The 23,543-nt window shown below is 42.3% G+C and overlaps 1 protein-coding gene across 2 annotated transcripts in view; it reads right to left on the bottom strand.

Annotated features, from left to right (window-relative positions):
- Positions 1 to 21,652: 21,652 nt before the first annotated feature.
- The window catches only part of TM9SF2 (transmembrane 9 superfamily member 2), a 51,652-nt gene continuing 49,761 nt past the window's right edge, over positions 21,653 to 23,543 (bottom strand). For both annotated transcript variants that reach the window (XM_061626585.1, XM_061626586.1), the window contains one exon: positions 21,653 to 22,962. In XM_061626585.1, coding sequence (XP_061482569.1) covers positions 22,895 to 22,962 — 68 coding nt within the window. In that variant the 3' untranslated portion in view covers positions 21,653 to 22,894. The remainder of the gene's footprint in view (positions 22,963 to 23,543) is intronic.

Raw genomic sequence — 23,543 nt, 5'->3', positions numbered from 1 at the left:
AAAAGGTAAAGTGAGCAGTCAAAATCTGACTTGAATCTCCAAAACCATGGGGCAACCTTTGAGTTCATAAGTGATAGTCTATCTACACTGTGAGAGTGATGAAAAATGACTTCTTGAAGGTGAGTAGAATTTGAGATCGAGTTAAATTCTCGTGGAAAAATATGATAGATACATAGTAAATCCTCTAGGTTACTAATCCACAATTTAGAGGCCAAAGGATGTGCAAAACATGCACTTAAAAGTTTTCCATCCGGAAGAGAATCAAACGATCTCAAAAACTTCAAAAGAGCATAGTGAATGCGGGCAGATAGTGGGGGGAAACCAGTCTCCGAACGCAACATTGCTGCTGAAGTGCCCTTTGGTAGTAACAGAATATGTCTAAGGAAGTCATTTTGTAAAGTTGCATATATCTTCTGTTGTCATTACTTTAGTCTTTTTGACGTTCAGCTGTAGTCCTGCTTTTGTGCTTTCCTCTTTAACTTCATCAGCATTCATTTCAAATCATTACTGGTTTCTGCTAGTAGTATGGTATCGTCTGCATATCTTAAATTATTGATATTTCTCCCTCCAATTTTCACACCTCCTTCTTCTTGGTACAATCCCGCTTTCAGAATGATATGTTCTGCGTATAGATTAAATAAATAGGGTGATAAAATACACCCCTGTCTCACACCCTTTCCGATGGGGAACCAATCGGTTTCTCCGTATTCTGTCCTTACAGTAGCCTCTTGTCCAGAGTATAGGTTGTGCATCAGGACAATCAGATGCTGTGGCACCCCCATTTCTTTTAAAGCATTCCATAGTTTTCCATGATCTACACCAGCCTTGTCCAACCTTTGTGCCACAGATGTTGCTGGACTGCAACTCCCATCAGCCCCAGCCAGCATGGCCAATGGTCAGGAATTATGGGAACTGTAGTCCAGCAACATCTGTGGCCCAAAGGTTGGACAAGGCTGATCTACACAGTCAAAGGCTTTGCTGTAATCTATAAAGCACAGGGTGATTTTCTTCTGAAATTCCTTGGTCCGTTCCATTATCCAACGTATGTTTGCGATATGATCTCTGGTACCTCTTCCCTTTCTAAATCCAGCTTGGACGTCTGGCATTTCTCGCTCCATATATGGCAAGAGCCTTTGTTGTAGAATCTTGAGCATTACTTTACTTGCATGGGATATTAAGGCAATAGTTTGATAATTACTGAATTCCCTGGGATCTCCTTTCTTTGGAATTGGGATGTATATGGAACGCTTCTAGTCTGTGGGCCATTGTTTAGTTTTCCATATTTCTTGACAGATTTTAGTCAAAATTTGGACTGATTCAGTCTCAGTAGCTTGTAGCAACTCTTAGTATTCCATCTATTCCTGGTGATTTGTTTCTTCCAAGTATTTTAAGAGCAGCTTTCACCTCACATTCTAAAATTTCTGGTTCTTCATCATATGGTTCCTCCATGACTGAATCTGTCATCCTGTCATCTCTTTTATAGAGCTCTTCAGTGTATTGCTTCCATCTTCCTTTTATTTCATCTCGGTCAGTCAGTGTGTTCCCCTGTTGATTATTCAACATCCCTACTCTTGGTTTAAATTTCCCTTTCATTTCTCTAATCTTTTGGAACAGGGCTCGTTCTACCCTTTTTGTTGTCCTCTTCTATTTCTATACAGTAACTATTGTAATAGTTCTCTTTGTCCCTATGTACTAGTCGCTGTATTGTTGCATTTAGGTTTCTGACTGTGTTTCTATCTCCTTTTGCTTTTGCCTTCCTTTTCTCTTTAACCATTTGAAGAGTTTCTTCAGTCATCCATTGGGGTCTTTCTCTCTTTTTAACTAGAGGTATTGTATTTTTGCATTCTTCTCTGATAACGTCTCTGACTTCATTCCATAGTTCTTCTGGTTCTCTCTGTCAACTAAGTTTAAACCCTCAGATGTGTTCCTTATTTGACCTTTATAATAATAATAATAATAATAAACTTTATTTCTACCCCGCCCTTTTTCCAATAGGACTCAGAGCGGCTTACAACTAAAAACAACACACCATTAAAACATACAAAGTATACAATTAAAAATAGAATTAAACTTTGAGAAAAATTAAAACCATAAAACATACATTAAAAACAGTGGACAGTTTAAAATAATAAGACCATATAATGTAGTCACCAATCCTAGGACACTCAATCCTAGTAGTTCTCTATCCCAAATGCCCGTTGAAATAAAACAGTCTTTACTTGTCGCCGGAAAGACGGCAAGGAGGGAGCTAATTGCACCTCATTCGGAAGGGAATTCCATAGCCTAGGGGCGGCCACCGAAAAGGCTCTATCTCGTGTCTCCATCATATGTACTTGCAAAGGTGTGGGGAGCACAAGAAGGGCCTCACCTGAAGATCTCAAATCCCAGGCAGGTTCATGTAGGGAGATATGATCTGCCAAATAGCCTGTACCTGAGTCGTATAGGGCTTTGTAGGTCAAAACCAGCACTTTGAATTGTGACCGGAAACAAATTGGCAGGCAGTGGAGCTCTTGTAACAGGGGTGTTGTATGATCCCTGTAACCAGCCCTGGTTAGCACTCTGGCTGCAGCTCTTTGTACCAATTTAAGTTTCCGAACAGTCTTCAAAGGCAGCCCCACATAGAGCGTGTTACAGTAGTCTAAGCAGGATGTAACCAAGGCATGCATCACCCTAGTCAGATCAGGCAGATCCAGGAACGGGCGCAGCTGGCGCACCAGTTTTAATTGGGCAATGTGCCCCTGGACACAGCAGTAATCTGGGCCTCAAAATTCAAAGCTGAGTCCAGTAGTACACCTAAACTGCGAACCTGAGACTTCAGGGGGAGTACGACCCCATCCAGTACCGGTTGAATCCCTATTCCCTGATCTGCCCTCCGACTGACCAGGAGTACCTCTGTTTTATCAGGATTTAATCTCAACTGGTTTCCCCTCATCCAGTCTATCACTGATGTCAGGCACTGGTTAAGGACCTGTACGGCTTCCTTGGCTTCAGGTGGGAAAGAGAAATAGAGAGACATCAGCATACTGATGGCACCGAACCCCAAAACCCTGGACAACCTCTCCTAGTGGTTTCATGTAAATGTTAAATAACATGGGGGCAAAACTGAATCCTGAGGCACCCCATAGGTCAATGGCCAAGGGGTCGAGCAGGAGTCCCCCAGGAGTCCCCCAGTACCACCTTCTGGGTTCGGTCCTCCAGGAAGGACTGAAGCCACTGTAACACAGTGCCCCCAAGTCCCATCTCAGTAAGGCGGCCCAGAAGTTACCTTTATATGCTTCTGGGATGTTATTTAAATTGTATTTTGGCGTTATGATTGCTTTGCTAGTCTTCTTTAGCTTTACTCTGATTTTCGATACAACCAGTTCATGATCTGTACCGCAGTCTGCTCCTGGTCTTGTTTTTGCAGAAAGTATGGAACTTCTCCACTTTCTGCTATCAATTATATAATCTATTTGATTCCTATATTGACCATTTGGTGATGTCCATGTGTATAGTTGTCTTTTCGGTTGTTCAAAAATGTGTTCGCAAGAAACAAATTATTGGCTTCACAGAATTCAAGAAGTCTTTCTCCTGCTTCGTTTCTGTCTCCTAGGCCCCATTTCCCCACAATTCCTAATTCTTCTCTGTTCCCTACTTTTGCATTCCAGTCCCCCATGATTATCAGCACATCTTGTTTTGGTGTGTGATCAATTTCTTCCTGTACTTCTGCATAAAATCTCTCCAATTCCTCTTCTTCTGCGTTTGCTGTTGGAGCATAGACTTGGATGATGGTTATGTTGATAGGTTTCCCATTTAATCTCATTAATATCACTCGCTCAGACCTTGCATTGTAACTCCTAATTGCTCTTGCTACATCACTTCTCACTATTAAAGCAACCCCATTTCTTCTTAATTTTTCATTTCCTGCATAAAATATTTTGTAGTTGCCTGATTGGAAATGTCCTATTCCCATCCATTTTAGTTCGCTCACACCAAGTATTGTAATGTTGATGCGTTCCATTTCTTGCTTGACAATTTCTAACTTTCCCTGGTTCATGCTTCTCACATTCCATGTTCCTATTGTGTGCATCATACAACTCCGGACTCTCCTTTCACATCTGTGCGCATCAGCCTCTGGGCTTTCTTTCGGCTTTGACCCAGCTGCATCATTAGTCATACTTGTCCTTTGTTCTTCCCCAGTAGCTCGGTGAATGCCTTCTGACCTGGGGGTCTCATCTTCCAGCACTATCTTGTGTTGCCTTTTGGATACTCTGTTCATAAGGTTTTCGTGGTAAGAGATATTCAGAGGTGGTTTACCATTGCCTTCCTCTGAGTTTGGATGCATCTTAGTCTGGTGTTTCAGCTTTGACCATTCTGCCTTGGGTGCCCCTGCTAGGAGTCTAGCCTCTGTTGACCCATTAGGCCTGGTTGTTTTCCACCAAGTCTGAAAGTCTTGAAATCTGGAGCTAGGAGGATTTATGTCTTTGCTGGCCTGGGAGCAGACAATCCAAGGCCAGCCGTTGCCATGGTAATGGGAGATAACAGCTGGGAAAGTTGTGACTGCTGTTAGTTCTTCCTTCTTCTGTGTCTTGTCTCTAAACTGGGAGCTTCTCCTTGAAGGGGGGAAACTCTACATGTAATCTACCTTTAAGCTTTAAGCCATAATGTCTAATAAAGACTCTTAACCTGATCTACTGCCTCTGTGAAGCTTCTTGCTCAACTTAACTCCAACGTAACGTATGCTGTTCACGCAACAACGCTCACACATCAACAGCCTCTTGGTCTAGACTCCTGACGGCATTGCTCTCAGCTTCTTCAACACACTCAAACCCCCTCACCATGTTAAGGTGTGCATCCGAAGAGGAGGGTAGGTCATTTAAGACGCTGGAATTAATGTTCTCTTGGTCATCTGGAGAGTCTGCTTAGACCGCTTCCCTTTTTCCCGCGCCGACTGGCATTGTGTACTTTACAGCTGCTTCTGCATACGTTAGAGAAAACAAACAATAGTTTCCTAATCCTGACAAAAGAAAGACTCTGAGCACGTACAGTTTCGCATTTCATAACATAGCACAGTCATGACCACAGGAATACAATGGAGTTTCCTGCAGCCCTGATGTTAAAATACATTTACTTGGGAATAAGCGCCACTGTGTTATACAAAAGTGTAATATCTTTTAAAGTAAAATAAAATAAAATGAGCACCTTGTAACCTTGCACATGCTCAGCTGGAAGAATAAAAGATGTTGTGGCAACCAGGATCAGTCCCAGTGCTGTCAACCCAGGTGCTGATGCCAGCCTTGTTTGCCTCTGCCCCCATCATCTGCAGCCCTCTGAGCGGTCACTGGGGGTGGGTCACCTAGGTGGCAGGGCCCTGGGCATTGGTCTTATCAGCACCATTGCAAGTGGCCCTCATTCCTTTCCCTTGTAGTTCCCTTCACACAGGCACAGGGGAGGGGGGAACCTGTTGTGAACAGTGTTCTCAGTGTCTTGTGTGTGGACCTCTTGGTACTAAAATGTAATCTCTTCTTGCATATTTTGATTATATATCAGAAGTTTCCTACCCACTGGGAGACTGAAGGGGCTGTGGACCATTTCCACTTGTGCATTGTGTGTAGGATGAGTTTGAAAATATCATAGTGATACTCTGGCAGCTTCTGACCATGTTGATTGGTGCTCCATGGTTAAAGAGAAAGTATAACTAATGACAGAGCAACTGCAGAGACATTGTGGGAGTGGTAACTGATATTTTTACTTTATCTCTTGTTGCTATTCTTACCCTTTTTACTTTGCTGCAGAGAGCACAGGATCACAGCTACATTACATCAGTATAGTACTAGGGCTGGCCCAAGACATTTTATTGTCAGAGGTGCAAATGGTGCCTCCACCACTAGCAACCAAAATGCCCAGTATCCAAGGTCAGTCAAGTTATGTTTTCAGAGCAAAAAACAGCAAGGCACATCCCCCCCCCGCCGCCACTTGAATAAGCTTGAGCCATGCTGGTGTGTAGCCATTCTGTACAAATCAAGCCTCACTGAAATCTGTGTAGATTGGGATAGTAATTCTTGATTTTGGGAATTTGTACTCTATCTGTCTAGAAAATATGTAAAGCAGCTCACTGCAAAAATGAAACAATGCACAGTGATAAATATCAAGAATATCAATTGCCAACAAATAAACAATCTAAGGTTATAATTCTAAATCCCTTACCTGGAAATAAAGTCCATTAAACATATTTCTCTTTAAGCATGTATAGGGTTGCATAGTACAAGATGGTACTTTGCTAAAGCTTGCTGAAATAATGGTATGTGCAGTGCATAGTCTAGGGATGAGACTTGCATGTGAGTTCCTGTGTAATGGTAGAAACAAAAAGCCACTGTATGGGGGGGGGGGAGATGTCTGCCTGCATCTTTTTTTCCATTCAGTGTCTATGTATGTCTCCCCAGAAATAAGTCCCACTAAATTCAATGGAACTTTCTATGGGTTGTATCCAATGTGGTACTAAGTGAGGGTCCCATCAGCAGAAGGAATACCACTAGCCAGTCCTGAAGCCAGCTTTCTTTGTTTGGTGGGGCAGCCACATTTCTAGGTGGTGCATTGAGGGTGGAGACATGTAATGCTAGCTAATCCCCCCCCAAGCTCACTAGTAGAGAAGATTTGAGGTCCAGGGAAAGGGAAAGGCAGTAGCCTTTCCCTTCATGCCTTCTCCATATAGAGAGTATCTTAATTTACACAAATGAAGTTTAATCTGTTGAATTGTCTCACCCTTTCCTGAGAGATGCCCAAGAATACCACATTCAAAAGCTTGACTTTGCCTGTAGCTAGTCTTCTTTCATCTCTGTTCTGTCCCTGTGTTGTGATTCTTCATGAACTGAACTACTTTGATAATGACAGTGAGCTCCTGATTCCACCCAAAAAACAAACTTGTCCATACTACAAATTTAGGAAAAGTCAGAGAGAAAATACATACTTTGGGGTGTGTTTGTTAACTCCTCTTTGAATAGTCTTGTTCCTGACCTTTAAATTTACTTCCTGTTGAACAATCAAGGGAAAATGTTTTAACAGGTTGCTATATAAAGGACTAACTAAGCAATTGGAAACTACTTGTGGAAAGCAATTGGATTTTTTTAATGGTTGCTAGGTTGATTTTTCTGCCCAGCAACCCTGATGAAAAGGTCTCATGCTGAGCAGCATATACTGGAAAAATCAGAAATTAAGCCTCAGTTACACCCTAGGTGGTCAGCCAGCCAGCCTACTAGCTAAAGGTAGTGTGCACAGCAGTATTTCTATTCCTCTAGGAAAAAGATAACATGGCCACTATGATTGTGAATACTTTAAAAAATGGTAACTTGGGGTAAATATTTTTTCAGCTCACTTTAAGTAATCTCTGTATTTCACCCTTTAGCAATAAGCACCTAATCCTTCTCTACTCATCATAATAACTGCAAAATAAGCAAACTCTTCGTACCGCAGGCAAATAAACATGCTTCTTTGCTGGGTAGAGAACACAACTGAAACAGAAAAGCAAAGTCGAAGGGGTGGAGTTTAGCTCTAGCGCATAATACAAAGTTCTAATATTTAACTCTTCAAGCGTCATCTTACTATACCAACAGTTTTTTTAAGGAACACTTAGGTAATTTTACGGTGATTGCGATAATGAAAAATCCACCCTCAGTCAGGGAAAGTCTTGAGTGAGGAGGCTTTTGGGGGCTCTTCCGGATAAGGCTTTTGTTCTGCGCTTATCCTGCCTTTATTCACTGAATTTTTCAGAGGAGCCCTATTCTTAAATTGCTCCTGTTCTTAAAGCAACCTGTCATTCTTTAAATGGAGGCTGTTGTCACCTGTCATGTCATAAATTAAAACCACAATTTAAAAAAAGATATCTGAGGGGGTGTGAAACACAGCTCGGGGGGGGATGATGCACCCATTTGCCCCACCCTGACTACAGGGCTGCCTCTAGCACAGTGGGGCTTTCCCCTTCTCCCTCTGCTTGCTCCCTAAACCTGTTCTAGGTGTTGCCAACACTCACCATATGCTCAGAGGCACGTTACCAAATTCTTCCAACTTACACAGGAAGTGGATTGGACTGTGAAAGACCAACCCAAATTGTGTTTGAATTTTTACATATTTGTAGGGCAGTACAGAGAGGAAATCAGGTCTCCTGCTCCCCTGGTGCATTCACGATAGCTGCCCAATTTTCCTGCCTTTTAAAGGTTGGTAGAAATATCTGTTGGCTATATGTACATTCTTAACCCTCAAGGGCTTTTTTGCCTATTAGTGAATTTCTATTCTTTTTTAATTTGGCAGGTAAGAAATGGAATCCTGTGTAAGTTTGCTGAGAATGGATTGATCATTTGTAGGGTTATTGAGTTTAATGGGATTTACTCCCCTGCAATCATGCCTAGGATAGGTGAAACTGACTATGGGGCAAGAAGAGAAGGAGGGCTGGAGCGGGGGGGGGGGAAGAGGAGAGTGAGAAGGATGGGGAGAGGAGACGGGAGGGGGAGAGGGAGGGAAGGGCAGGTTTGATCATTTGCATTCTTATTGAGTTCAATGGGATTTACTCATCATGCTTAGGACAGGTGAAACTGACCTGGGGAGGGGGAGGAGAAGAGGGAGCGGAGAGAAGAGGGGGAGAGAGAAGTAAGGGGGAGGAGGGAGGCGAGCAGGTTTGATCGTTGGTGTGCTTATTCAATTCAATAGGATTTACTCCTGTGCAATCATGCTTAGGATAGGTGAAACTGTTCTGAGAGAGGGACAGGGAGGGGGAGGGTTAGAGGGGGGAGGAGTTTGGGTGGGCATTGGGAAGAGGCAAAGCTTCTTTTCCAAAATGAAAATATTGTTAACAGTATCTTTATTTGGAGGGTTTTCCCCACCTTTTTATTCTACAGCAGGCACATGCAGTCTCCCACCCAAATTTAATCCAAAGCTGTTCATGGCCACATTCACACCAGACATTTATTCCACTTTAAACAATCATTGCTTCCCCCAAACAATCCTGAGAAGTGTAATTTTTGAAGGGGGCTGAGAGTTGTTAGGAGATGCCTTAATCCCTTTACAGAGCTACAATTCCCAGAATTCTCTGGGGAAGAGGGGCTGACTGTTAAACCACTCTGGCCACTGGAAGCCATGACTGTTTAAAGAGGAATAAATGTCTGGTATGGGTGTGGCCCCTTGATTAGCCAGCAGAAGCTGGCTTTTAGAACACTGAGAGTTGGTTCTTGACAGCTGGTATAGCACAGTGAGGAGGAGAGCCTGGCTCCAGAGTCTGCAAATTCAAATCCCCACTCGTGTCTCCTGGGTGTCAAGGGCCAGCTAAAGATCACCCCCACAGTGAGTGGCTTAGGGGTTACGTGCCCTGCCACCTGTGCAGCCATGGGCAAGCTACATAGTCCCAAGGAGCCCAGTTGCCCCACAGCTGGCAGTTGTGGACAAGGAAGGGTCTGGCTTGTGCAGCTGTGGCAAGCTGACCAGGCCCTAGCCAGCTGGGAAGGACTAGCCTCAAACGGAGGCAATGGTAAACCTCCTCTGGATACCGCTTACCATGAAAACCCTATTCATAGGGTAGCCATAAGTCGGAATCGACTTGAAGGCAGTTCATTTCATTTTCAGTTGATTCTTACTGAGCATGCCCAAGTTTATCATAGACACCAAAGTTAAGTTTCATTAATTAATTAAAAATCAGCCATGCATTTTTAAAAATTTTAAACTGCAGAAGATGAAGGTCAGACTATGGGGCAAAAGTCCAATGGGTCTAGATTGTTTTACTCGTTTCAGACTTTGAACTCTGAATTCTCTCGGAGTGTTTTGTGTATCACTATGAAAACGTAGAGGGTTGTTAAACAAGCATTTCTGTGTAAAGGACTATACGTTTTGTAAGGTTTTATTTTCAAATGAGCTTATGGGAAGCAGCAGAATGGCATGGGTGGGTATTTTCAATGGTAGAATGTGCAACATCCATGTTGGCAATAGTATACAGCTACTCTTGTGGCTGTATAATTTCACACTAGACAAAATAGAGGCTTCTGCTCTTGGGGGAGGGGTGGTATATATATTTTAAATATGAAGGTGTTGCACAAGAGTGATATTTACCTAGACTTGCACAACAGCAAAAAAAAAAAGGTCTTGTGCAGGAATTCTATATTAATTTTTTAAAAGCCTGATATATGTACTGTGACACATCCAGTCTCCGAGGTAATTATGAGACCTTAGAGGAGACTGACTACTGTGTATCTTGATTACGGTTGCTAGGTCTCTGATTTTTGCCTAGAGACTCCAGATTTTTGAGGTGCTCTCTGCTCCGGGTGAGTCACCTTAATTTCTAGACTCTCAGCTTTCTTTTTTTTTTTTAAATTAAGAACCTTTTTCTTTTCAGAGCTGTCTTCCCTGACTGTGCTGGTATGTATGGTACAGCTTGAACTCTATAAGATAACACTCAGCAAACACTGAATATGTCTGTACTGTCCAAGACATAGAAATGATTGCATTAACTAAAATGCTTAGCTCATAGCGAAAATGTACTGGTATGTGAAGTGCTGAACATTGCCACATTGACCAGAACATAATGTAGAGAGTATAATGCTCGTGCAATGTCTATGTAATGCTGATATGTAGCCCTGATGGAGGAACTGCTAATGTCTTTGCCTTGGAATGTATAAAAAAAACCGACACACAGTGCCATGTTGCAGCTCTCCGTCCACTCAAGGGAGACTGTGTTGGAGTAAACAAATATTGCATGGTCACTTTAAGGGATATTTGGGGAATATCCCATGTACCTGTTTACCATGATGTAACTTCCTAATGGGTGGGGTTTAGTTACCTGACTTCCTCCTCCTTTGTCCTGGGGAATTTTTGAATATTCTCCATTGCTGATCTTCCTACCTCTGCAGGCTCTAAAACTTCCTGGAGTTGATGTCAACAGACCCGATGATATGGAAAAGCTTCACTGGACGGCTACTTGAGGATGCGATGGAGGTAGAGAAGTAGACCTTCTTTGCCGCCCTCACCACCACACAGTAGGCCCGGTTATGATGTTTTACTCATGCCCAATCAGCCTCACAGCATGTCTTTCGCCACTTGCGCTCTAGCCGTCGTCCAGCCTGTTTCATTGCCCTTAGCTCAGTGGTGTACCAAGGTGCAAACTGGGCTCCACAATGCCAGAGAGGGCGCTCGGGGGCAACCGTGTCAAGAGCCCGATGCGTCTCACTGTTCCACAGCGTGACAAGGACCTCAACAGGGTCACCTGCTCTATCTACTGGGAACTCCCCCAGGGCATTCAGGAATCCTGTGGATTCCAGTAGGCTCTGGGGGTGGACCATCTTAATCTGTCCACCACCCCTGCAGGGAAGGATCGGAGCCATAAGTCTAAACTTTACCAGGAAGTGATCCGACCATGACAATGGGGTGACATCCACTCCTCCTATCTCCAGACCACCCCTTCCTCCAGCTGGAGCAAAAACCAAGTTGAGGGTGTGCCCTGCCTTATGTGTTGGGCCAGTGACAACTTGAGGCAGCCCCATAGTTGTCATGGAGGCCATGAGCTGGAACACTAGAGGCAAGCCTCCGCATGGACATTGAAATCACCCAGAACTATTGTTCTGGGCTCCTCCAACACCACAGCTAAGACGGCCTCCGCCAGCTCGGTCAGAGAAGCTGCCGGGCAGCAGGGTGGACGGTACACCAGCAGCAACCCTAGTTTACTGTCTCCTTGGCCCGACACCAGGTGCAGGCCCTCACAGCCAGCTCCAAGACAGAGTGCTTTCCTTGTGACATAGATGGAAGTTCTGTAGACCACAGCAACTCCCCCCCCATCCCTGTAGCCTGTGCTGGTGTTGCACCAAGTATCTAGGTGGGCAAAGCTGGGTCAGATCAACTCCTCCCAGCTCACCCACCCAGGTCTCGGTAATGCACACCAAATCGGCACCTTCATCCACAATCAAATCATGGATGAGAGTGGTCTTATTGTGTACCAATCTGGCGTTAAACACCACCACCACACAGGCCAGTGGGCACAGCAGATGAGCAACAAGGAACCCATTCATGAGAGGAGTGGCAGCAAGGAACAAGGCACAGATAGCCTTGTCCTCGTCTTCTATGGTAATTCCCCACATCCCCATGGCTATATTTCCCTCTACCCATGATCACTGAAATTGAGGTGGTATCACCCATGTTCCTCCGTACTAAGACTCCTCCTAAACACCTAATATGGACCCAACACGAGCCCACCAACAAAACCTGCTGGAGCCAATTATTTCAGTAGGCCTCTGCAAGAATTGGTAACAGTCATACCCATTCAATTTTTTTCACACAAGGCGCATCTACTCCCCCTCCTGTCTCACACCCAGGGAGGGCCAGCCTTCTGCCGGTTACAGACGCTCACTCTGAAGGCATCTGGCGAGTTTCTCCTATCATTCAGTTCATTGCACACACTCTCACCCTGTGCAGGAACTACACATGCACCACACTCCCTTCCCACCACCAATCTCCTCTAGATTGGTTTAACAGAAAACAAAAGTAATAGAAGGGGGTAGCGCCCTCGCTCTTGGGACTCCCTAAGGGGCTCCGCAAGGGAAGCTGGGCTTTTATGCCTCCCGCCCCAGCCAGCAGCTGATGCAAGAGGCTGCAAGATTGACTGCAGCCTCCCTCTGGAGCCAGGGTCAGACAGGAGGTCCCAGTCCTTGCAGCACTTACCAGGGACCAGCTGTCTCAAGGGACAGCAACTCAAAGGAGGGACAGGAAGCACCCAGATGCTCAGATACTCACTCCCAGGGCAGGTCTTCTTCAGTCCCCTAGTGCTGCAGCTATTCCTCAAGGACCCCCCGGTCCAGCGAACCTCAAAATTCCCCATCATAGCTAGGTTAATGAGGCTATTACTTTAATAAAAAGAGAAAAAGCCACAGCTGAGTCTGAATCCCTCAACTTCAGACAGGACACAAGTACTTGAAGAGGTGCCTCTCTCATTATTAATGTATTTACTTTTGGGATTTATAGCTTTCTCAGTTGTGGTGCCCCATCTGTAGAACTCTTGCCGTGCTTATTGAGATTTAGGTGTGGCATGAAGACACACCTTTTTATCACATCTATGGGGCTGAGTAATGCTGTTTGGCTTTTTGTAATTTGATTCTTCATATGGTTTGTGTTCATTGTTAAGAAGAATTTTTATTTATTTATGTATGCTGATCTTTTAATTGTATAGATGTGTAAACTGTCCTGGAATCTCTTTGATAAAAGGGAAGTTTAGAAATTATATAAACAAAATTTGTTTTAATGTATTTTAAGATCTGTTTTTATGATGTTTTAAAGTGTTTTTAGCCTTCGTTTGTCACCCTGGGCTCCTGCTGGGAGGAAGAGCGAGATACACATTAAATAATAAATAAGTTACTTATAACAGTGACTGTATGTGTAATAATACTCAACGTGTGACATACCTTAACTGAGTATTGTTATATTTGTATTCCATACATTCTCTTAACAACATTCATGGATTTCTCAGTCTGTCTCACAAGCCTGGCCCCCCAACTGGTTTCATTTTAGAAACAGAACCTTATCACACCTTCACAAAAACAATCATGATGCATGAAGGCACATGAATGCAATATCCTTGCTGAAACAGAGTAGGCCAGCACCTGGACAGACCATCACCTGGCCACCTTGAGTTAACGGAAGACGGTGAGAGCATAGGTGTAATAAAACCAGTCCCATACCACTTTAAACAGTCATGCCTTCCCTCCAAAAATCTTGGGAATTGTAGTTTGTTAAAGGGACAGAGTTGTTAGGAGACCCCTATTCCCCTCACAGTCCTAGGATTCCCAGAATTTCCTGGGGAAAGGGACCGACTGTTAAATCACTCTGAGAACTATTGCTCTGTGAGGGGAATAGTCCTCATGATTCTGGGGAGCAGGGGAACCATGACTATTTAAATAGTGCTTTAAAGGCATAATGCAGATGGGAGTTGCTTCTACACAAGTCTGATGCTCTAACCTTTCATCAGAAATTAAGTAGCAACTCTCATTACTGCGGCTAATATTGTGTTGGCAGTTTCCTCTAAAAGCTTTAGAAGCCAGACAATATCAGACTGCTTGCTTAGTGGTCTAGAGAAGGGTTGTTTTTTTGTTTTCATTTTGGATTGAGCAGAGCGCCCTGACCTTTTTCATGGTCATAACCCGTTCCAAAGGCCACATCCTCAAACATTCTACAAGCTCCCCAACTTTTGCCCTTAGTCCCTTTGCCATGGCCCAGCAAAAGATACAAATAAAATACTAGAAATTTTATTAGGTGGGAGGATACAAGCAAGAAAAAAATATTGCATACACTCCAATCTCCAAAAGGTGAGAGACTTCCAGGGGCTCCACCACTTACCGTGTTTGGTTTCCTTGGAATAAAGGTCAGCAGAGAGACTGTGGTATCATTAGGATATATGGTTTTATTTACACACATATATATAACCTGAGCATAAAATGGAAGGGCTCACAGCATTAACACTCCAACAGATCTTGCTTCCCTGTTAGGCTTTTGGGGAGGTCTTCCAAAACTATAGCTTTAGATTGAGAGAGAGCAAGGCAGGCCTCTCTGTCTCTTTCCAGCTGTCAGCTTCACATCAGAGTAACACAAAATCTGCCCCAGCCAGGTGAGGGGTGGAAAGCTACCCTCATTCCTATGGCAACACATCTGCCCTTGACCACATCTTTTGATGTGTAGATCGGGTACTTGAGACACCCATTAACTTAACAAAGAAACTGGCTTGACCAGTACAGATTCCCTTACAACCCCATCTCTACAGATTCAAAATCACAGGCTAGAAGAGGACCCAAAAACTTCATCCAGACCAATCCTGTAAGAATAGTATGAGTCTCTGTGTGGATCCAGAATTGGCCTTCAGTCACTTACGGACCCACCGTTAAAGACCTTATTTTGGAAGACAATCTTACTCGGCCACGAGTGATCGCCAATGAAATGTGAAATTCTGAGGCTGCAATCATGTATATTTTCTTGGGAGTATAAATACAGCGAGACTTACATTCAAAGGATGCATAAATTGTAGTAAGAGTATATTTTCAGGGAAAGTTAGCTGTGGCTAGAGTCATTTGCCAAAGCATATTAAGAGGATCCTTCTTTTCACCATGGAGGAAACTGAGCTAGTTGACCATGAAATGTTCTATCATGTTCCAAAACATTGATTGTAAGAATAATTTATTGATATTTCTTTTTAAAATATCAATATTTCCTTTAAAAATATGAATATTAATTTTTTTCTAGCAGGAAAAGGATTAGTAAAAGCAGCAGCTAGCAAATAAAGATCTTGAATTGATGCCAGCCTGTTAGGTCCATGGAATGCTTTCAAACTGGCACTGGCCAATGGATCCCATCCCTACTCCAGCCCAAGCTGGAATGGTAGCAGCTTCTACCTTGCAGGATTCATTTCTATCCCAGTCTTTTGGCACCTACTACACCAACAAGACCCTGGACCCTAGGTTTCCGGGCCAGCAGTTTTTGACACATGGAAACTTGCCCTTTAGCAGAGACTGACTCTTCCATTATTAGTTGTTCTAATGACATCTGTTGTCTCATTGCCTGCACTATTATTTTCTTATTTGTTAGAAAAGCATGCATTTGGAACCATTGCAACCAGGGGATATGAATTCCAACATTTCTCAAAACTGTTGGTTCTGTTATCATCTTGGAATTTAAGTAGAAGTTCTGTAATCTAAGTAAACCTTTTAATAAACCTCCCAATCCATGTATTTCTTTACCATGAAATAACAGGGGAAAAGAAGTGGGAAAACAGCTGGTGCCAATTGTTTTTGTCCTTGTAAATTAGGGTTCCATTTTCCATCTCCAGCATTTCCTTAATATCTCTATTTTATCTGGCATGTATTTTAAGCTTTTCAGTACACGTAAGTCCCAAGTCCATATTTCTGAAGTCATATTTGCTATTTTGTCTAATCTCATCCACAATTCCCCCCCAAGCAGTTTCACTTTTTCCTCCCATTTTGTCAGTAAATTTAAGTTGTAATAGCCCCATAAATTGCTCCATGACATTTATTTTTCCCTCTGACTGCTTTTTGCTGCTGTCTCTAGAAGACACCATTTTGTTAAGATCTGTTCATTGTGCCTGAGCTGGTTTAACTTCAGGCTCGTTTCAATTTTTTAAAAAAATTGCCTTCTCTGCATCGATGAGGGCAGGCAGCATCCCTTTCCTTTTGACTATTAAACAGGGGCTTCCATGTATCTCTTAACAGCAATAAGGAAAGTTTAGGAACAGCAGGTTGCAGAGCTCCGAAATGAGGCATCATCTTGCTGTGGTGCAGCCATGTCTCCCCTTGCTCCTGTAATACTATGACATGACAAGTTACACTTGCCAAAATAGGCTCTTCTCTTATGCAACTGTTAAAAAGGTCATTTATTGTGTAGTCACCCTAACGAGCAGAACTTGCATTTTTAAGCTGAATAATTTATAAAACATAGCTGCACAAAAGACATACAATAATCTCTCTCTCTACTGAACATTTTTCTTACCGAGGATATAACATCTCTTTAGAGAGCTACACTTGAAAATAGAGAAATCTGTAACCTTAGAATGCTTCTTTTATTTTGTCCTGAAAACTCACAGAAACAGCATCTTATTAAAATACGGTAACATGGCCTTTTGCTTTTTTCATACCTGCTAAACTTTTTTGGTGGGATGTACCAGAAGCAGAAGATGTGACTCTATTTTGATCTTGACATGAAACCAAAATCAGGATCAGGTTTACTGTCCATATATACATGCCACAGATCATTCTGATGGTGTAATAGGGAAGTGATTACCTGACAAGAAGTGCTTCATTAGTCATATTCACATGAAATTGTTTTTCCTAGCTGATGAAAGTTAAACAATTTTAATATAAAATAGTTTTCACTTGATGCAGTGTTTTTACATTCTCTGGTAAATGAACAGGTTGAGAATTCATAAGTAACTGTGCCTACCTTTCCCCCCATGATATTTTTATATGTACATTTGTGAAGTTTTAAAAAATGTTTAATTTATGTTAGAATATTTAATGGTAGATGTTCTAGATTTAACATACCTAAGACTTTCACATTTCTTTCATTTTTCCCTGGTTACAAAGCCAATATTGCACAATGTATTTGATGGTAACAGTTAAAAGGCTTTTTAGAAGAGGGGGGGGAAAGTAACATCACACTTTCAGGTTAATATTAAGTACAAATAATAGGAGCACTTCTAAAATGTCTGTCCCCAGTGAAAGTGGTATAAGAAAAAGTTTTCTTCAGTCTTAAAAGTCTTAAAATATTTGATGAATATTTTTCATCAAATATTTTTGTTCAAGTCTCTGAAAGTTAGCCAGGTCCTTAGAACAGAACTTCTGTAGCTGAAAATATCTCAGAATGATCTGCAAGATTTTCAAAGATTTCCCCTCATTTCCATTCAGATTGTACTTTTAAAGACAGACATAACCCAGAGTGCACACAAATCACCTTGCTCAGTTATCTGGAAAAAGAAATTACCTCAGAAAACTTGACCTGTGAACTATGTACAGCTGAGTCTCTCATTTGTCAACCAATGCTGTATCCAACTGAAAAACTGGCAACTTTGTGGTAATACTCTGTATTCGACTCTCTCTAATGTACACATATCTAAGACAAGCCCAGTTCACAAGCTTCTAGGACAGGACACAGAAGAGGAAATGAGGGGCACAGGGGAAAGGCAACATAATGATCAAATAAAAATGGAGTACCCATTTAGCTAGGTTCTTTGCGGGACCCACCAAGCTCCATGCCCTTCAGCATGAAATCAAGTGATCTTTCAGAGATTTTGTGTGCTCAAATGGTTGATTAATGGAGCGGTTGGGGCATGCAACATGATGATCAAATAGAAATGGCATTGCTGCTTACGTCAAAGGTAAAAGGTAGCACAGCAGCTTTTAAACTGACTGAGGGGGGAAACCCAACAGGAGCTGAGAAAGGTCCGGTTCGGAATAAACCTCCCCCCTGGGATAAAAACCAAAGAAAGATGAAATTTTAAAAGGGGTAGGCCTAGAAGTAGGCATTGTGAGAGCAGGGGCACAGGATATAAATTCAGAAGAGCAAAATTACCACAGGCCAAACCACAAGTGCCAAAGACACTTGAAGAGAGACACTGCTTACAAGTGCCTGTACGCTAATGCTAGGAGCCTCCGAACCAAGATGGGAGAACTGGAGTGCTTGGTCTTAGAGAAGAGCATTGATATAGTGAGCATAACGGAGACCTGGTGGAATGGAGAAAACCAGTGGGATACGGTTATCCCTGGATATAAACTATATCGGAAGGACAGGGAAGGACGTATTGGTGGCGGAGTTGCTCTATACGTGAAAGAAGGCATTGAATCCAGCAAGCTCGAAACCCCAAAAGAGGCAGACTCCTCCACAGAATCGTTGTGGGTGGTGATACCATGCCCCAGGAGGGACTTAATACTGGGAACGATCTATCGTCCCCCTGATCAAAATGCTCAGGGAGACCTTGAGATGAGATATGAAATTGAGGAAGCATCCAAACTAGGAAATGTGGTAGTAATGGGTGACTTCAACTACCCGGACATAGACTGGCCGCATATGTGTTCCAGTCATGACAAAGAAGCAAAGTTTCTAGATATTCTAAATGACTATTCCCTAGACCAGTTGGTCATGGAACCGACCAAAGGGACGGCAACCCTGGACTTAATCCTCAGTGGGGACCGGGACCTGGTGCGAGATGTAAGTGTTGTTGAACCGATTGGGAGCAGTGACCACAGTGCTATTAAATTAAACATACATGTAACTGGCCAATTGCCAAGAAAATCCAACACGGTCACATTTGACTTCAAAAGAGGAAACTTCACAAAAATGAGGGGATTGGTAAAAAGAAAGCTGAAAAACAAAGTCCAGAGGGTCACATCACTCGAAAATGCTTGGAAGTTGTTTAAAAACACTATATTAGAAGCTCAACTGGAGTGCATACCGCAGATCAGAAAAGGTACCGCCAGGGCCAAGAAGATGCCAGCGTGGTTAACGAGCAAAGTCAAGGAAGCTCTTAGAGGCAAAAAGTCTTCCTTCAGAAAATGGAAGTCTTGTCCGAATGAAGAAAATAAAAAAGAACACAAACTCTGGCAAAAGAAATGCAAGAAGACAATAAGGGATGCTAAAAAACATTTTGAGGAGCACATTGCTAAGAACATAAAAACCAACAACAAAAAATTCTATAAATACATTCAAAGCAGGAGACCATCTAGGGAGGCGATTGCACCCTTGGATGATAAGGGAGTCAAAGGTGTACTAAAGAACGATAAGGAGATTGCAGAGAAGCTAAATGAATTCTTTGCATCTGTCTTCACAGTGGAAGATATAGGGCAGATCCCTGAACCTGAACTAACATTTGCAGGAAGGGATTCTGAGGAACTGAGACAAATAGTGGTAACGAGAGAGGAAGTTCTAGGCTTAATGGACAATATAAAAACTGACAAATCACCAGGCCCGGATGGCATCCACCCGAGAGTTCTCAAAGAACTCAAAGGTGAAATTGCTGATCTGCTAACTAAAATATGTAACTTGTCCCTCGGGTGGTCCTCCGTGCCTGAGGACTGGAAAGTGGCAAATGTAACGCCAATCTTCAAAAAGGGATCCAGAGGGGATCCCGGAAATTACAGGCCAGTTAGCTTAACTTCTGTCCCTGGAAAACTGGTAGAAAGTATTATTAAAGCTAGATTAACTAAGCACATAGAAGAACAAGCCTTGCTGAAGCAGAGCCAGCATGGCTTCTGCAAGGGAAAGTCCTGTCTCAGTAACCTATTAGAATTCTTTGAGAGTGTCAACAAGCATATAGATAGAGGTGATCCAGTGGACATAGTGTACTTAGACTTTCAAAAAGCATCTGACAAGGTACCTCACCAAAGACTTCTGAGGAAGCTTAGCAGTCATGGAATAAGAGGAGAGGTTCTCTTGTGGATAAGGAATTGGTTAAGAAGCAGAAAGCAGAGAGTAGGAATAAACGGACAGTTCTCCCAATGGAGGGCTGTAGAAAGTGGAGTCCCTCAAGGATCGGTATTGGGACCTGTACTTTTCAACCTGTTCATTAATGACCTAGAATTAGGAGTGAGCAGTGAAGTGGCCAAGTTTGCTGACGACACTAAATTGTTCAGGGTTGTTAAAACAAAAAGGGATTGTGAAGAGCTCCAAAAAGATCTCTCCAAACTGAGTGAATGGGCGGAAAAATGGCAAATGCAATTCAATATAAACAAGTGTAAAATTATGCATATTGGAGCAAAAAATCTGAATTTCACATATACGCTCATGGGGTCTGAACTGGCGGTGACCGACCAGGAGAGAGACCTCGGGATTGTAGTGGACAGCACGATGAAAATGTCGACCCAGTGTGCGGCAGCTGTGAAAAAGGCAAATTCCATGCTAGCAATAATTAGGAAAGGTATTGAAAATAAAACAGCCGATATCATAATGCCGTTGTATAAATCTATGGTGCGGCCGCATTTGGAATACTGTGTACAGTTCTGGTCGCCTCATCTCAAAAAGGATATTATAGAGTTGGAAAAGGTTCAGAAGAGGGCAACCAGAATGATCAAGGGGATGGAGCGACTCCCTTACGAGGAAAGGTTGCAGCATTTGGGGCTTTTTAGTTTAGAGAAAAGGCGGGTCAGAGGAGACATGATAGAAGTGTATAAAATTATGCATGGCATTGAGAAAGTGGATAGAGAAAAGTTCTTCTCCCTCTCTCATAATACTAGAACTCGTGGACATTCAAAGAAGCTGAATGTTGGAAGATTCAGGACAGAGAAAAGGAAGTACTTTACTCAGCGCATAGTTAAACTATGGAATTTGCTCCCACAAGATGCAGTAATGGCCACCAGCTTGGACAGCTTTAAAAGAAGATTAGACAAATTCATGGAGGACAGGGCTATCAATGGCTACTAGCCGTGATGGCTGTGCTGTGCCACCCTAGTCAGAGGCAGCATGCTTCTGAAAACCAGTTGCCGGAAGCCTCAGGAGGGGAGAGTGTTCTTGCACTCGGGTCCTGCTTGCGGGCTTCCCCCAGGCACCTGGTTGGCCACTGTGAGAACAGGATGCTGGACTAGATGGGCCACTGGCCTGATCCAGCAGGCTCTTCTTATGTTCTTATGTCAGCTCAGACAAAATGGCAGTCCCACTTGATGTTTATTGTGGAACCCACTAATCTCTGTGCCCTTCAGGAACTGAGAAAAGCTCCCTCCAGGGAACTCCAATGAAGGTAGAACGCTCCTTGAAATGACCTGACAATTCCCCCCCCCCAGATTACAAGGTGAAAACCGGGGGGGGGGGGAGGGAATAAAAAAGATACAAGATACACACACAAAGGGCAAATGAAGAAGTAATGTACTGAGTTAAAAAAATTACATCCAGTTTAACAAAAACACAAAAGAAGGAGAGGAGGAAGCGCAGTAAGAACATTGACTCAGAAAATCAATGATAAGAAAGGCACAAGACCAAGAAAAGACAAATGCTCAAGAGAGAACAAGAGGACCCAACCATGACCAACAGCAGGCAGGGCTGATCTGGTGAGAGGGATGACTCCTCCCCTTGGAGAGGAGGCAAAAGGCTTTAATGGCCCCTGTCTGTTCCTTCCAGTAGGAGGCGTTATCCCTATCAGGAAGGTCATCCATCATCCTCAGGTAAATTATAAGTTATTAACAAAAGATTCTTTTATTGTATTGCGATATTTAAGCCTTAATGATATTTAGAAAGAGCACATTAGAAAAATCTAGATTTTTTCTCCAACCTTAACACATAAGCACAAAATGTGCAGTTTAACATGGTTGCAGGTATGCTCTTGTGGGAAATGTACAGGCATTAACATAAACTCAAGACAACTCAACACGATAAACATGTTTTCATTGCATTTTTCAAAGATGCATATGGATTAATGTCAAGGCCACATGTAGCAAATTGATCTATTCTATTAATGTAAAACAAACAGTACTTATGCTTGTGTATGTCAAAAGAACAAAACCGTAATCCATTCTACATAATATGTATCATTAAAATCTGCTCTATGAACACTTAACAGTGCATCTTCCTTCTCTGTATGCAGATCTTCTCAACCTATTATCCAGTCTCTTAATCTGGTTATGCTAATGCTAATTAGGACTGACACTGCAATGCAGTTATGAAATGTCATTCTTATGCAATACAAGAGTGTTACATTTATACAAGGCAGAATAGATTAACAAAACATTAAATCAACCTAGAATTTAACAAATAGTGTAATCTACATATTTTTAAAACATCAATATCTGTATTTACAGAATTTAATTATTTATTTATAATGTGATAAGCCACTGAAAAAGTTTAAAGTATTTATTACAATTATGAATTTATAGATTCCAAGACTCAAGAGACACATAGTTCAAAAGGCCAACAACACTGGAACCGAAGGAAGTCACTGAAGAAGCGAGGATAATTTATGGCCGTAACTCCAATAAAAAAAAGAAAATATCAAATTAAAAGTAACATGCTGACTCAGCCTTCAAAATCATGATAGAAAGTAGTTATCTCCTTTGAAAAAATAATAATTAACCCCACCCAACAAGTCTAGAAAACTGTATTTACAACCATACTTTATATAGCAGTATCATTAAAAATTCTGTAATGTAGTGACTTCTAGTCCTTTAGAATTTAAAAGTTCTACTATAAGCAACATTTACAAATGCATACAATACTTAACTTCAATCTTCATTAAGAACAACGAAGTGAAAACAAATTGCAAAGTTATAATACAAATGTTCTGAGTGGGCAAAATGTATATTCAGTATCATTCACAAAGTACAGAAGTCAATACTTCAGATAAAGCTTAAATTTCTCTTCAAGAGCATGTCTTTATGTTAGGTTGATGGTTCCTGTATGTTATATGACAGTTTCTTCAATCCACTTTTACAACACTGTATATTTTGGTCACAAACCAGAAGCATGCAAAGAATCCAATTGTTCCTACAAAACGAAACATAAGTAAACAGAGAGAGAAGATTGTATTTAAAAAATACACCAAAAGGATCTGCTATGCAAAATAAGATCAATTGATTTGTTACTGTATGTAACAAATTTTACTTCATCCTCAATATACATGTCCTCTTCAGGCCACATGGATCATTTGCACATTTGCATCATTGCACTGCCTACACAAACAGGTGTGTCACATCAACACAATCCTATCTTGCAATACACGCAGTGCCTGCTCTTTCAGGTACCAGGAGCATGGGAGGTTTCGCCCCCACTCCAATGCTCCTGATTCCTTTCCCCATGCTCTTGGCTTCCATGTCATAATGGATTGGTAGGTGTGGAAGATTGAGCAGCTGCTGAGGCAACTATGAAGGAAGGCTACCACCCTTTTGTCCTGGCTCACTTTTAAAGGGAAGCCAATACTTTTGGATTTTTCCCTCCTGGTAATGACATCCCAAATTACCAGGAGATTAATGTTAGTTATCCCCTCAATTATTTATTTAGTAGATTTATATCCTGGCCTTTCTCCTAGTAGGAGCCCATGGCGGTAAACAAAAACACTAAAAAACACT

Source organism: Rhineura floridana, chromosome 5 (assembly GCF_030035675.1).
Source record: "Rhineura floridana isolate rRhiFlo1 chromosome 5, rRhiFlo1.hap2, whole genome shotgun sequence".
Classification (NCBI taxonomy): domain Eukaryota; kingdom Metazoa; phylum Chordata; class Lepidosauria; order Squamata; family Rhineuridae; genus Rhineura; species Rhineura floridana.
This window is presented reverse-complemented; position numbering and strand designations above follow the sequence as displayed.